The sequence below is a fragment of the Cololabis saira genome, chromosome 20, assembly GCF_033807715.1.
Source record: "Cololabis saira isolate AMF1-May2022 chromosome 20, fColSai1.1, whole genome shotgun sequence".
In the NCBI taxonomy this organism is placed as follows: Eukaryota; Metazoa; Chordata; class Actinopteri; order Beloniformes; family Belonidae; genus Cololabis; species Cololabis saira.
Window position 1 is genome coordinate 18,257,698 of NC_084606.1, and position 16,516 is coordinate 18,274,213.

Below are 16,516 nucleotides of genomic sequence, written 5' to 3' on the forward strand. Positions count from 1 at the left end.
TACAGTGTCATCTTTTCAAATTATACACGTACCCGGCATTAGATACGTCACAAGATGCTTCAAAACATGCCGGTCTATTAAATTCAAGCAGACGTGCAACAATCCAGTTCATGCTTTCATCATTTGTTTCCCCCATCCCAGCAAAGCAATACAACTCTGTGTTAATGTTCTCTATTACTAAAAGTGGCATGCAAATCTGTTGCATAATAGCAGATGGATTTTTGATAAGAACATTAATAACCCACATGGTGACCCAATGCACTGAGGAGGAAATGTCAGTAGGATGAAGGTCAGAGATTAGGTGAAGAAGGCAGTGTTACTGTAGAATAAAATAAAATTAGAATCAGGTTTTCAGGTAGTGTCAATTATGATGATATAGGAATAAAACAATCATAATAGAGCAGCGGTGAGTGTTTTAGTTGGTTCATTGTGGCATTGACAGAAATTAAAGAGACAAAACACAGATTTTCTCTATTTACCATTATAGGAAGAAAAGAAAACAAGCAGTAAGAAGTGTTTTGTTGGTGGTGTGTAGTACAGTTTTGATGCCATGGTTCTACAATTGGTGTCACCATTCCTCTCTATCATCAATCCATCTTATTTGTTGCTTACCATCATCACACCGTAACTCATGCACGTATCCATCGCCGTCATCATCATCATCATCATCATCATAATCGTCGCTGCGGCGGCCCATGCTGCCAGAACCCTTACCGTCCAGGAAACTGAGATGAGCACTGCAGGAGGTTGTCAAGAGCTCCGAGAGTTTCCCTGTCTGGATCCTAGAGAAGAGGGAAATCAGCGTGAGAGGGTTCGACGACTCTGCTGTGAAATTTAACCTTTATTTATTATATAAAAGCCATAATATAATAGTAGGGCTGGGCGATATGGACCAAAAGTCATATCTCGATATTTTCTAGCTAAATGGCGATACTCGATATATATCTCGATATTTTTTCTGTGCCTTAATTGGGGTTTCCCCCAAAGCATTATAGCATAGCATCTCTGTTAGCTTCATTTTTTTCTGAGGCAAACCCTTAAAAAAACAGTCGGTTTTAATACGAAGCCTCGTGCCAAATGTCACACAGGTTCCTTTATTAACAGAGATCTGCACAATATCAAAATGTATAAAACAAATGAAATAAAAATAAACTGCCTGCATATATAGAATAAAAATGCTTCTTGAATAAAATAAAACAAATATCCCTTTCCTGCATAACAATTAAATTAAAATACACTGTGCAATTAATACAGACAGTAACAGGCAGACTTTTCCACTGAGGTTGACAGTTGTGCAAATAACAAAACATTTGTGCAAATCTCAAATAAAACATTCAAGTCAATTTGTCACAAAATAAGCTATATCAAAATCATTAAAAAATTATTTATTTTTTTTTTTTTTAAATCGATATAAACGATATTGTCTCGTACCATATCGTGTTTGAAAATATATCGATATATATTAAAATCTCGATATATCGCCCAGCCCTATATAACAGACAATGGAAATTAGGATAAAACTCCACCTTGCTCCTCCATAATATCCATCCTGTAACTTCTTCAGTGTCGCCAAGACGGCAGGATCCAGATCTGTGTGATCTTCAGCTGTGGCGCACAGAAAGGCAAAAAATATCAATAAATGAACGTTAAATAACAGAAATCTTTTGAGCTCCGGTAGGGCATGCCAGCACTCACTCAGCATGGTTTGTGAAATGGGGAACGAGATCGTTGGTCGTCCAGTTATCCTCCATCTGGACGACAGGTAGGAGATTTCTGTCCTCAACATCTCAACGATCATCTTGTTGTCCAGGGCCATGTAGAACTGCTGGTGGTCGATGAACTGGGGGATGACAGCAGTAAAAGAGAGGAAAGATCAGGAAACGGGACTTTCTGTTACCACAGTTTGAAAGATAAAAGATTTAACTCTTTTGATGGTACAAAGAATGGTGGAGAAGATTTTAACCGTACTGTATATTATCTGAATCTGTTTTTGCACAACACAGAAAGAAAAAACAACCACAAAATAAAGACTAATGCCCAAAAAGCAAAGAGATAGATAGATTCCTACCAGCTGACAACTGATATGTCTGAATGATAAGGTGGCACTGGGACTTAAGCTGCCAGGCGCTGATTTAGTGACAGATGTAATGCTAAACACATTACTGGTACGGTGCAGATTTTAAAGTATCAAATTTGCAACTTTTTGAAACCTTTTTAAGGTCCAAAACAGAAAAGCACAGTTATTTAGATTTATTCATTTCATTCATACTTTCATGGAACACTAACTTTATTTACAAACCCAGCGAGGTATGTACCTACTCCCTCATTACTGTTATGACTAAGGATTCGTCTCAGGAATCTAACAAATCTCTTTTTTCAGTTGTTTTTGATCCAAATGCTAAATAGAGGTCACACGGGGGCCCAGCCGGCAAACACACCTGGGAGGCGTTCAATGTTCAGACTTTTGGCCTTCGACTTCATGCTTATCAGATTTTGAGCAAAAAAAAACCCAAAACACCCAACTTTAAAGGATTTAAGGTGATAAAAACCAGGTTCATCAAGCCAAAAATTATTAAACTTGCATTCGCTGCTAAATGATACTAGTGAGTTTAGAGTTTAGTGGGACCATGTTTACATTCAGTAAATGATGGCACACAATTTTGTCATTTATTTAAGACATAGAGCTTTGATTTAAGGAGATTGTTTAGACGTGATGCAAGTGACAGATAATGAGGTACTGGGTAAAAGACAAATCAGCAGCTATTCTTCTAAAATGAACTAATATCAGTTGCTGTTTTATCTCCCATCGCTGACCTTTTATTGGCCGGATCACAAACAGGCTTTGGTGATGATACGGCTTCCAAATACAAGTCCATTTTACTGCCATATTTTTGTACTTTGTTGGAAAACACAGACTAATTTGCTTACCTGAGGTGTGAATGTGAAGATGCTGTTTCTGATTATGTAGAACTTGGATGTTCCCAGCACTCCTATTCTCCTGTAGGGTCGTCCCGTCAGACCCAGCCTCGGGTTGCGGCCTAAACAAAAGAGAGAGATAGAGAGAAGAAGGATGAGTAAAGGCTTGGAGCACTGCAGCAGGAGTGGTGGGTTTGTTATTATTATTATTATTAGTTTAACTTTGAAAAGTCCGATGGTTGTCTATAAATACATCTGTGTGAGATTCAGAGCTGATGTTTTTAATTTGAATGAATCAAGAGATCAATTTAGCTCCTCCAGCTGCTGCTCAAAGCACATCTCCTCCTCAGTGGCACGTGGTCGTCCTCAGCTGTACCTAAAGCCTGTTTAGACATGTTTAAACTGGACATTATTGTGTCAGGAACAGAGCAGGGACTTGGCTGAGACGCATGAAGGAAAATAAAGAAGATCACTTGCTCTGTCACGGTGTTTTATCTTTATTCTTTAGCTTTTAGTTGGTCAACATCACTGAAATGTTTTGGATGCTATTGTTGGCAGGAGAAAGTTTCCCAAGTATGTTATCAGCTGTCAACTTGAAATGCTGCAGATAATAAATGATATCAAGCTCCCTGCGTCTTCCAAGCCAAGCTTTTTTCCGTGCAATAATACTGTCGTAACGTGTTCGCAATGTGTGCGTCTGAATCCTGGAATGACTGAACCGTCTCTTAAAGTAACAAACATATCAAAAGGTCACAGCAAGTAATATTTCTCCAACAGTTCATTGATACTGTCAGATTAATGTAAAACGCACAAGTTCCTCTAGTTTATAGAGATCCCTGTGATGCAGTGGTAAAATATAACTTACTTCACCAAAAAGTTCAGAAAAGGAGACCAACAGAACATCTTCAGGAAAGAAGCCTAAAATCATTGTATGAATCTGGTAGGACGGCTAAATCTAAGTTTTAAAAGTTACAGATGGATGGATTTAAGGAGATTTTGTTCTTTCTGTATGCTCATTTTGGATGGACGTATATTTTTTCCGATTCAACTTGAAATTCAAACCTAGTCTTGCATAGATGTGGCTGAGGACTCTGGAAGGCTGAACATGGAGGGGAAGGATATCCGCCACAGTCTCCACCTCGATACCGTTCTTCATCAGCAGCTCCTTGATCTCATCTGTCTCGGCCAAAATTGACACTGGAGGAAGGCAGAAGATGCACTTTACTGAAGGTTAACGGGCAGGATTTCAGTGCCATAACTCTGCTGTAAACTCACCCTGCACGACCACATCTGGCTTTGGGATGGTGGAGAAACGCCGGTTCAGGGGGTCAATCTCTCCAGGGGCAAGAAACCCCTAAAAATGAAAAATACAACAGGCAAAAAAGAAAGAGGAATTTAGTTTGCTGGATACTGAATAAGACATTGTGCCTTAGTTTTTAGTGCTCGTGTTATTTTGCAACAGCGCCTCTTCAAAAGGGATTCGGTTTGCATATTAAACAGGTTTGTTGGACCTCCTTTTTTCACATAATATTGATAAATTTAGGATCAGTCTGTCTCAAACTGACTCATACATTTGTTCCTTCAAGACTGGACTACTGTAATTTTTTATTATTGGGTTGAACTAAACATTTTCTAAAAAGAATACAGCTCATCCAAAATGCCGTAGTCAGGGTTCTGACGAGGACCAGCTGGAGACATTGAGTTTCCCCAGTTTTAGCTTTTCTTCGTTGGTGACCTATAAAATCCACATTAGGATGCTTCCATTGAACAGTGTTTATTTTTTTGAGAGAGTAATTAAACAGAGGAAAAAAGATTTCGGCTTTAAAGAAGATGGGGAAAAAAAAAAGAGATCTTTAGTCTCTGACAAATGATTGCAATTGCCGCTACCGCCGTTGAGATAATAGTCAAGAAAAGATGAAGGCAGCAGATGATCATTTAAATTATTATTCAGAGTTAAAGTTATGTAATGCAGAAATAATGATTAAATAGTGTTACAGCACAACTACATGTTATTAATGAGACTAAAAACATTTACAAACTAGAATTAGATGATTTTAGATTGACCGGCTGCGTCACATCTGGCACTGCCAGAGACGTGGAGAGTCACAAAAAGTGTTTCCATGACACCTTGGTGCTAAACTGGATTATCAACACGTCTGTAAAACCAGCTCATAAAAACTTAAAACGTTTTTTGTAATATTTGTTAGTTTTGGAATTAGACGTTTCCATCTTTTATGGATTTCCTGCTTGCGCATTGGTGACACAACAACACAACGGAGGGTCCTGGCTGTCCAGCCAGTGGAAAAGAGAACCAGTTCTTTGTAGAACCTGTTTGGAACTGGCTCCAGCACCAATTCTGAGTTGGTGCAAAAGGTCCATCAAAGGTTGAAGTGCCTTGAGATGACATTTGTCATGATTTGGCGCTTAATAAATAAAGCTAAATTGAAAAGGCCAGTCAGTTTGCTGTGGTTACGTCAGGGAAGACATGTCCAAGAAGCCAAGTCTTTCAAGGCTGTGTTTCCATCCCAATGAAGAATGTACTCCTGTTCTGTTGAATGTACTATCATTTATTAATGGATTCACTATTGCTCCCTGGATGCAGCTCTCTCACACACCGACAATCACCTGTGACGTTGGGTGTATAAAAACTCACCTCAGCTAAGAGCTTTCCGAGGATGTAGAGGGATTGTCCCCATTTCAGAGGTAACTTGCCCATAGGAACCCTCTCCACAGAGTGAGGGTTATTGCATTCCTCATCCACCTGTTTAGATATACAATCAGATAACAAGCTAACATACAGAAATTAATTTGAAATAAGATTCACACAGTACGTGCACATGCAGCGATTCAAGCTGGTTGCAGATCTGATCAGATAATGACATGCAGAAGATTGGATCAACTTGTCTGAGTACACATGCTGTTCTGAGATCAGACTGAATCAGATTGAATAAGCCACTGTAACCAGAGCATGGCTGACTCCGTGACGCTAGGTGGCGCTGTACCCGAGGTAACCATGGTAACCATTTCAACAAAGAGCCACTTCCGGTTGACCTCTGCTTAACAACAACAAGGAAGGAAAAAGTGCATTCTCACTGCTTTCCTATTAATAATCTGTCTAAAACAGCCTTTCTCAACCTTTTTTCAGTCATGACACCTTTCAAAAGTGAATAAAATCTCACGACACCCCAGAGTAAAATATAATTAAAAACCGCGCTGCATCGCTCTGACTGTAAATGCGAATCTTACACCGTGTCCACACTGCATGCGACGCGAGCGAGCGTCAGCGTCAAAAACAGTTCCATTGCTTTATGTTTTATTTGCACTGTCTATACTGGTTGCGAGCGACGCGGCGCGCCGTTTTGAGCTGGACTTTTGTCGCACGCCCTGCTTCTATTTTCTTCCTGTCGGTCGCGTTGAAAGCCGGTTGAAAGTTGGAAAAAAAAGGTGAAAGCGCTGTAGGAAACAGTCATTTCAATACAAGAACCTCAATAAAGTGGCAGCTGCTGGAGGGAGATCGCCAGGCTGGAAGGTTCTGATAAAATAGTAAGATATAGCCTAAACAAGAATCTTATCTTAATCTTATTTGAGCTTAATTTGTGCCGGATCCAACAAGATCTGGTACCTATTTGATCATTTCTCGTGTCCTCTGCTTTTCCCCACATCCCAGTAATGATGTGACATGTTTGCTGCATTTAACACCACGAACACGCCGCTCACTCCAGCTGTTCGCTGTTTCATTGCGTCACCTCACGCCGTTATTTTGTTGTTTTTTTCCCCACTTTGGTCGGACGGTAGACCTGCTTATATTTTCTTCCTGTCGCCTGCGGTGAAAGCGCTGTAGGAAACAGTCATGGATGAGGAACGGCTGATCCAGTTAGTTGAAATGAGAAGTTATCTCTATGATTCCTCCTCATTTCACTACAAAAACCTCAATAAAGTGGCAGCTGCTGGAGGGAGATCACCAGAGAGCTGGCAAAGGGAGCGCACGGGCGGTTGGTGGGGAGAATAAAAGGAGAGTCTCGGGCGGGTGAATAAAGGCAGATTTATGGACCGCGTAAAATCGACGGCGTATAAGCCATAAGGTCTGCGTTGGTTAACGCAGAACCATAAATCAGCCTTAAGGCTGCAGGCGGCGTGTGAGCAACGGATGACTAAGAGGGAGAATAGTTTCTCCAGGAGTGGAAGCAACGCCGGGCCAGTTATGCCACAGTTTGCAGATGGATTGTTGATCCGTGGGCTAACGTGTTTGCTGGGACTATTTTGCGAGCTTTTGCAAAAGCGTGCATTTCCGAGGCGCCGCACGGCACGGAACGAGACTCTGACAGCGAGGAGTTCGGACTGGCACAGCTGATTTAGCGGAGCTCTTTAATGCAGAAACAGAGGATGAGACTTAATGAGTTTGATTAATGTAAAAACTGAAATAAAGTAGCCTACAATCAAACAAAGTTTTGCTCCCGCTGTATTTTTAAATAGCACCTTGTGTGCGTGTGTGTGTGTGTTCTTGTGTGTGTGCCTTTTCGGTCGGTGCGCCGTGTGTGTTTCAAATACAGAAATGACACAAGACTGAGGCCTTTCCACACGGCGCCCGTATGGTCGCGAAAATACAGTATTTATATATGAAATGTCAGAATAGGAAATATTTTGACGACACCCCTGAAGCAGTCAAACGACACCCCAGGGTGCTACTGAGCAGCGTCGTCGTCTCCTTTCACTTCCAGGTGAATCCCCTCCCCCGGGGGAAAACCCCACCCGGGGGGAAATCTCGAGCATGCGCAGACTGTAATATCTATGTCCCCGTTCACATGGCATTAACAAGGCGGTTGCGACTGGCTTGGGACTGGCTTATCTAGGTGCTGCAAGCGGGTTGACGAATCCGGTCTGATCAGATTGACTGGACTGACTTAAGGTGTTCACATGCAGTTTAAAAGTCAGTACGATGTGTGCAAATGATCTCCAACCAGGTTGAATCGCTGCATGTGCACGTACTGACAGTGTTATCAGTAGAGAAGGGGGTTACCTTATCTAAAGGGACACTGTAGAGCTCTGGCACAAGTCGTATCCCATCTTGCTGTTTGATCAAAATCCCCTCCAACGCCTCCTCATACTCCTGCACCTAAATGACAGCCAATAACTGTCCTGTGAACATCCACCGAGGACAACGGGTGTGGATATGTGCAACCATGATGCGTGGAACCACACGCCCAGGTGTAAATTACCTGTTCCAGAGTGTTGCTAAAGATGCCATCCAGGATGAGGTAGGTCCAGAAGAGAGGCCACTCGCACTCGATGTTCTCAAACAGCTTCAGCTCTGCTGACTCGTAGTATAATCTATTTGGATCCTGCACAAAGACACACACACAAGTCCCATCAATGTCTGACCTTTTATTGGTTCACAAGAGACTTTTTTTTTTCTTTTTTGTTTCGTTATCAGCGGCGGAGCAGAATAACTGCACATTACAGACGGGTGTGTGCGACAGCACAAATATATTTATGCTAGCAGACGCAACAAAAGCTCATGTGAGCTTCAGCGGGGACCGAACTGGACATGCAGGTGTATTTTAACACAACAATTGAAAGCTTTAAAAAGCAGATTAAATTGAATATTCCAGGTAAAAAGTGTATATTCCCTTTCATTGGTGTGACCCATCTTAAGTGTGTGGTGATGTATTTTTCTACAAAGATATGGCCTTGTGGATTTAAAAAGAAAAATCTGTGTCTTACTTTGCCATTTTTCAGCTTTAATCAGTTAGGATGTAGCTACCAGCCAATGACAGTAGATGTGAAGACAACAAAGATGTCAAAATCCATTCTTATCTTTGTTGCTTGTGTTGACTTGTGCCCCACACACACAAATCAAGATCTAGGTGGGCTGTACCTTCAAGAGATTGCGAAAGTATGAATCTGTTAAACTAATATCAAACTTTTTGTGGTGTCTGATTTATACAATTATCAATACACTGATGTACATTCCCTTCACAAATAGACCTAAAAGTTTGTGTAACTGGAGCTGCAATTAATTTTCCTTATAAGTACTACAAAACTACACCAAGTAGTCTCTAATCTGTGTTCTGTGGACCTCAGTAGGTTTACAAACATCATCTCAGCCAAGAATCAACACCAACTTCACATTTAGATAAAAGTTTTGATATTTAGCTAAGGTTAAGAATCTATTTATTCAGTAGCTACTTGAAACAAGTGTTCCAGCTGTGCACTTCAATCTTTCAACAAATGTGGGACGATAAGAAGGTAAGTTTAGATTAGGGCTGTTCGATTTTGCCCAAAAATAAAATCTCGATTTTTTTCTCTCAAAATCCGATTTTCGATTACGATTACGATTATTTTGTGAATTGACAAAAGGCAAAGAAATTATTTCAAATATGCTGTTTTTTATTTTTATTTTATTTGCCCCATTGGGCTGGGCTTTAAGTGCAAACTTTGCTCTTATTAAACCAAAAATGAATGAATAAAGTGCAAAACTCTGTAAAATAAGTTGAAAAAAAGTTTTAAAAAATATAATAAAATATAAAGTTTTATCTCTGAAAAAATAAATCAGCAAATCAGCACTTGCAAACATACAGTAAGTTATATTTCCAATTAAATAAAACAAGACATTTTCTAATTAAACTAAACTGGGTCTTTGCATGCTAAATAATAATGCAATCCATGAAGGAGGTAGAGGTGTGTAATGTCAGTCATTACATTTGCTATTCACATTTGCAAGTTTTTTGCAAGGAACACGAGCCGGTCTACCGCATCTGGCTTGAGGGATGCCCGGTGGCCGTTACAACGCCCCCTCCTACACTAAAGAGCCTCTCCGATGGGGCACTTGTCGCAGGTATTGAGAGGTATTTCCATCAATCATTAATATGGTATCAAGCATTAATATGTGTGCAGGCAAGGTTAAAAAAAAAAAAAAAAAAAAAAAAAAAAAAAAAAAAAAAAAAAAAATTGAAAAATCGATTTTACGATTTTCACGTTTTAACATTGTTCTAATTACATAATCGCGATTACGATTTAAAATCGATTAATCGAACAGCCCTAGTTTAGATAAAGAGAAACTGGTTAATACTTCAATAATTAGGGTATGTGATGTCACTTCAGACGAATATTGACTCTCATACACACAAGTTATCATTACTTTTTTAATATATCACTTATTTTCTCTTAAATTTCTTATCTCAAGTACTTGTCTTTCTTGATCTTTATAAATGTCTGTCGCCATGAAAATAAAATAGATTCCTACATCTTTTTAGTCATCAAATTGTCAAGCATTTTTTCTAAATGTTTTCCACCTTTTCACGGATGTCTGGCAAATTCAAGTGTTTTCAAACGACTATATGCAAATATACTGCAAAATTAAGCTTCTGCATTGAATAATTACTATGGGGTAAGCCTATAACCGTATTTTTCCATCTAAAAAGAAAAAGTTTCAACTTATTAGCTTGAATCCACCCTGATGTACAGCTCAGCCACAATCAGCTCTCCGTGCCTGAATGCGTTTGCATTCATTCAGCTTCCTGCTTTTTTGTTGCTGCTCCCGAAAGCTTCCAACGTTCACAATGGCGCGGCCTACAGTTTAAACCTTTAAAACGAGACAGTTTTCCCACACCAGCTCGTGAATAACGAGGACGCAGCACTAATGGCCCTGTCAGTGCACACAAACATCAGCGTCCCTGCTGGATTTGCTGCTGGTGAGGAAAACGAAAAGTAGAAAAAGGTACACTTTTTAGCTGTTTAAGTGGATAATCTCAGAAGAAATGTAAGACACACAGAGAGTATACCTTTTTGCAGATTGTTTACCTCGTTTGGGGTCCTGTGTCCGTCTCTGAGAAACCTGCAGCAGCCGTATCGACCCTGAACGGAAGCACAAGAAGTCAGCAAGGACATATTTATCTTCAACATTCAACAGCTTCCGTGCAATTCAACGACAAGAAAATGTACTTCAGTTAATTAAAAAGAGCAGTTATTTCAACTAAACTCAGCAGTATCATACAGTCATGGCTTACACTCATTGCTTCCCTTTATGTGGTTGTTATGCTGGTTTTACTTCTGTAAGGTTTACACAAAATAAAAAGGGAAAAGATTCTAATGTGTGAATAAATGTAATTTTAAAAAACATTTAAAAAAAAAACAAACACCAAAGACAATCACATACATAATTTTATTAGAAAACCGAAATCCAGAAGGAAAAAAAAAAAGAAGGAAGTTTGCATGTTTTCAAGTTTTCGCTTCTTGGTTTTTTTCCATCATCTCTAAAAAACCTGAATTCAAAAATATCTGTGGAACTAATTTCCTCATATTTTCAAAGTTCAACAAGCCATTGTATTTCAGAAATGGCAAATATTTAGTTAATTCTTCATATAAACCTGAGCTGAAATCCAGTATTTCTGTCATGTGGACCTTAAGCCACAGTTACCAAATCTTCCTTCCTACCTGCAGCTTGGAGATGATCTCCTCCTTAGTCATGTTGACGATGTTGATGTCCTCCACGGCGAAGGCGGGGTATGTGAGGATGGCCAGAACTCCGGCGTCCACCTCTTTAGACATGGACGCTCTGGGTAGCATGGATGTCAGGATGGACTGACGAGGGGGAAGCAAAGCAAACAGTGAGATGACTTACAGGGTGTGTATTCTTCTGTGCAGCCCGATACGAGAGTGCACACGCACCTGGCAGTGCTGTATGTCGTCAGCCAGAGCGTGGACGACAGATCCAGGTCCTCCTTTGGCTCCGAAGAGGTTGAGTTCGTCCAGGGCCTCCAAAGCTGCCTACATGACGGAGAGATACATTATTGATGACTAAGCAGAGTCACACCGCAGTCAACAGTACACATCCTCTAATCTGCTGGTACACTCATTTCATTTCATTTTTATTTATTCTGGTCATGGAAATATGCAAAGAAAAAAAGCAAGCAAGTAAAATGACAACACAATCAAAAACATATTCCAGAACCAGAAAGGAGCAGGAAGAAGAAAATCTTATTATACCTGCCCCTCCCTCAAAAGAAAACTGAACAATAATAACAGATGGTCTGCACAATTACTTAATTAATATCACAAGAAAAGAAAAACAAGAAAATAAATTGTCTGTATCCATACGCATATATTATATATTTAGACTATTTCATACATACATTGCTATTTTTTTCTCTTTAAATTTATATTTAAACTGAAATATGTTTATACAGCACTTTAAATCATAATTTAATGAATTCCATAACTTAATTCCAACAATTGAAGTGCTCATCTGCTTTAAGGTTGTTCGGGCAAATAAATGTTTAAAATTAAATTTTCTGCGACTATCAACTTATTCTCATCAAACCATTTTTTTAATTTTACCATTTCTTTTTCTATACATTTAGCAAGAGTTTCCAAATCATGTCCTGAACAAAAAAAAGTTGTATCATCTGCAAATAACACAAACTGTAATAATTTTGACACTTCACATATATATTTAAGAAAGTACCTTTCAATTTTTAAAAATGAGTCCGACCTTAAACAAAATAATAATTTTATCCATACCTAATGCAATTTACTACTACTCTGATCTTGCTGTTATGCCACTGTACCCTCCACACCTGAGCAGTTTAATCAATGACATATTTGCAGACGTAAAGGCTCCTAAGCAAAGATACAGGGTTGCTGTTAAGGTGAGCCCTTAAGCTGGCAGCAGCCTTAAACATAACCACAGAAAAAATGCTGAAAAAGTGTGTTTTTTTGTTGGTTTTTCTGGTCAAAGCACCCTTTATAAACGATACTAATATGTACTGGGGGAGGCAAAGAAGAACTGAAGAACAGAGGGACTGTGGGGGGTCAGTCAGTCAGTCTGACCAACAACAAACGGACTGCGCAATAACCAGGACAGTGCAATAACTTTGTGCAATATTTTCACAACATTTCTTTTCTTCTCTTTTTATCTTTATATGGGTGTTTGGTTTTTTGGGGTGTTTTATTTGTATATGACAGTGAGTGAGATGGAGATATCAATTTCCCTGAGGGAACCTCCCAAAGGGATTAATAAAGTCGTCTGAATCTGAATGTAGAAGCAGTGTTCTCAATACCTTGAAGAACCACCTTCAGCATCGGTAGCTTAAAGTTATTCATTGGATTCATTGGATTTCAAATGTTTTTATTCAAGTAATCTTTCTCATGTTACAACAACCTGTTTGGAAACGGCCTTTTCTAACCTTCCCAGACTGCTCGACGCCAAAACAAAGCAGCGACAACCGCTAAACTGCTTTAGTAGCGGCACTCACACCTGCAGATGGTTGATTAATAAGGTACATGTGTTTAGCTGCAGCTGGTTACTTTCTCAGTTGCTATGGAAACTATAAAAACTGTATAAGCACGCTTTTCCTTGCTGCTTCTGACTTAAGGCTTACTTTAGCTGAAATAAATAATGACCCTGTAATATGCTATGAGTTATTGCTCATCTGAAGTTGTGTTTTCATCCTTTAAAGACCTGGTAAGGTTCTTTAAATGTCTTGATATGTAAACCTTTACAATTTAAAGAGGGTATTCTTGCTTTTTGAAATAAAGTATATCAAAACATTATATTAAGAGCAACTTTAATTCACTTCATTCGGGGCTGTTGATATATATATTAATACAAACGTGTAATCAACAACGTAGCGGTCATCCTGCAGGGTGAAAAGTCTTAAATTAAACTGTGCTTGTGTGTGTGTGTGTGTGTGTGTGTGTGTGTGTGTGTGTGTGTGTGTGTGTGTGTGTGTGTGTGTGTGTGTGTGTGTGTGTGTGTGTGTGTGTGTGTGTGTCTTCGCTGCAGTGGGTACTGGGAGTACCGTGTTATTTCTGAGTGAGAGGCCATTCTGGGACGACAGGAGAACCTGATACCTCCTGTTCACCGCCAGCCAAGGACACACCGACTCCAACCGAGAGCCAGAACCCAAACACTGAGGCCTAGAGCTTCGAACAGCCACAATCATCAGATTTAATGCTACTTTGTAAGCTGCATCAATGTAGAACATGAGGTTTTGAATGACATCTAACTTCATCTTGGGTGTAGATGATGTTAATTATTTAAGCACAGGATTTGGACTTAGTAATTGCCTTAAAAAAACCACAAAAACAACTTTTTTAGTCAAACACCACCATTTCTTGAAGAGATTTTTCTTCTCCAACTTACTAACATGAATATTGAGACTCCCAGCTGCCGCTAATGCCAAACCTTCAGCAGCAAAACAAAACTGTCCCGCCTGATCCAGTCAGCCCGGTAGAGTCTGGGTCATGTAAATGTCAGCCTAAAGGCCGCTGCGGTGACCGGGCACCATCCACCGTGCCAAGGATATTTACTGGAGCACCTGTTCTGCCTCTCTGATGAGAAGCTCTGCCCTCCCAGTCCTCCTGAGCCGGTTAACACACTTGATATTACATTAAGCGTGTGCTTGTGCGTTAACCTTGGCCATGCCGATAGAGCTGGCATTGATCTCAGTGATGCCCTGGTTGGTTTTGTCTCCTCTCTCCCACATCCCATAGTCCTGGATAAAAACACAGAGGGGAAAACAAACAACTCTAAACTCTGGATGCTTCTGATTTTAACATGATGCTACAGATAAATTAAGAAAAAGCACTTACTGCCACTTTGTAAGCTGCCTCAATGTAGAACATGAGATTCTGAACTACGTCTACTTCATCTTGGGTGTAGATGATGTGGAGACCTGGCACATAAGAACACCAACAACATAAAGATAAAAAGCTGCAACCTGTTTCTCTTTTCACAAGTAGTTTTGCTCTTTATTTGAGCAAAAAACGTAAAATATTTACACGTTCGCCTCAGATATTCTGCACAAATCAGATGTTGACTCTAGACTCCTCCACTGCTGCTCAGAATTTCCGTTTAAACTCCGGAAAAGTTCTGTCGTACCAGATGCCGTCATCTGAGCGAGGAAGAGCAGGAAGAGCGAGGTGGCGTCGACCTGCAGGTGACCCCACTGGTCGTCCCCGACGATAGTCGCGCAGGTATGGGTGTTGTACTTGGCGTGGAGTGAGTCTGAGGTACTGCGGCTGTATTTAAATTTCTCCACTTTCTCTACCTGTGGAAGTAAAGCAGAACATGTTACTATGAAATGATCAAGAAACCTGATAAATCAGAATATCCAGCATGATTAAGATGATGATGTATAATAATGGTGCCTTCAGATAAGATGCAATATCCTATGACAAAAATGGATAATAACTAGTATTTCCAAATTGCAGACTTGGATGCACGCTCTATCTTTTTAAGCATCATGTGATATCTCTGGTTTTAGATGTTTTGATAAGGATGGGGAGGCGAGAGGAACAGGTTGTAGATCCTTAATATCATCAAATGATGAACTTAAGGTTGCCGATCACTCCAACAGTTACCAGGATAAGAGAGAAGGTCAGGTTTAAAATACACCTGTTAAGTCTGAGTTGTTGGAGAGTTGTTTTGTCTTTAAACTTATACTGGACAGCTTAGGAAAGGGGGGCGCTGTCAGAATCAGCCTCTCCTCCATCGTCTTTGCATTCCTTCACTTTCTCTGCAATTGTACACATCGGGACGTCATCACAGAGAGCGTCCAGTATGCTCAGCTCGATCCAACTCTGATATGTTCTTGTGCTGGTCGTCACACACTGACACAGAGCAACACCTACTTCATCTTATTTAAAGAGCTAGGCTTCTAAGAGGTTATGTTTGCAAAAGATTTGCAGAAAACTATTCTGGTTGCGTTGGGTTTTAGTACCAGTGCTGCAAACCAGTTATATTCTGTTTTATATTAAATAAATAAACAAATCCTGGCTTATCTGATCCCATGTGGATGGTTTTAAGAACATCACTTCATGCCTGGTATTACAATGTGTCTTGAGGGACCACATATGGTCGGCCATTTCCTCCCCATGTCATTTATAAATAAATGAAAAGCCGACTCACATAGTCAGCTGATGCCCTCAGCTGCAGCTACAGCAAGACATCAGTAGTAACTCTGCTAACTAATCTGTTACTGTAACTCTATTACTTGATCTTAATAGCATTAATTCAAAATGTTGAGATCCAGGTTAGCCAGAGTTGCATCTCAAGCTGCATTTTTACAAATACCATTAAAAATACTGAAACAAAAAACTGAGGGAGAAGATAAAAGGCGACTTCAAGGACCAGCAGGAGCGCTGATGCTGCACTCTGATCTGCTGTGTTCAGCTCCACTTTGGAAACAGTAGAGGAAAAGCTTTTCTGTTAATTGAAAATCATTTTTTATTTCCTTATTATTTATTTTCCTGCAACTAGCTGAGCCAGAAAACAACCCAGTGGACTGTCGGCTGTTTCCATGGAAACAGATCAAGCTGGTGGGTTTTCTCTCAGTGCTTTGAGACTCAGGAGAAGAGCTCAGGACCACCTTAGTATCAAACACCAGGTAACAACAGGTTTAAACATGGCCTTCCAGTCACTGGTTACTATCTTAACTCTAACATCGACAATTTATTACTCAGTTATTCTTGAGAATTTGGCTTAAAACCAAAAAGCACAAAGAGTTATGCTGAGTTGTTTGGCTTTGTAAGTAAGTAAGTAAGTAAGTTTATTTATAGAGCACCTTTCACAGGCAAGGGAATGTCACAAGGTGCTTCA

General features: G+C 39.9%; 1 protein-coding gene across 3 annotated transcripts in view; it reads right to left on the reverse strand.

The window, feature by feature from the left end:
- The window catches only part of phka1a (phosphorylase kinase, alpha 1a (muscle)), a 40,524-nt gene that overhangs the window by 17,340 nt on the left and 6,668 nt on the right, over positions 1-16,516 (reverse strand). For all 3 annotated transcript variants that reach the window (XM_061710563.1, XM_061710565.1, XM_061710564.1), the window contains exons 4-18: positions 14,798-14,966; positions 14,509-14,591; positions 14,331-14,411; positions 11,584-11,682; positions 11,350-11,496; positions 10,717-10,770; positions 8,133-8,255; positions 7,934-8,029; positions 5,570-5,677; positions 4,192-4,270; positions 3,979-4,113; positions 2,929-3,038; positions 1,696-1,840; positions 1,527-1,605; positions 613-782 (exon numbers count right to left, since the gene is read on the reverse strand). In XM_061710563.1, the coding sequence (XP_061566547.1) occupies positions 613-782; positions 1,527-1,605; positions 1,696-1,840; positions 2,929-3,038; positions 3,979-4,113; positions 4,192-4,270; positions 5,570-5,677; positions 7,934-8,029; positions 8,133-8,255; positions 10,717-10,770; positions 11,350-11,496; positions 11,584-11,682; positions 14,331-14,411; positions 14,509-14,591; positions 14,798-14,966 (1,678 nt within the window). The remainder of the gene's footprint in view (positions 1-612; positions 783-1,526; positions 1,606-1,695; positions 1,841-2,928; positions 3,039-3,978; positions 4,114-4,191; positions 4,271-5,569; positions 5,678-7,933; positions 8,030-8,132; positions 8,256-10,716; positions 10,771-11,349; positions 11,497-11,583; positions 11,683-14,330; positions 14,412-14,508; positions 14,592-14,797; positions 14,967-16,516) is intronic.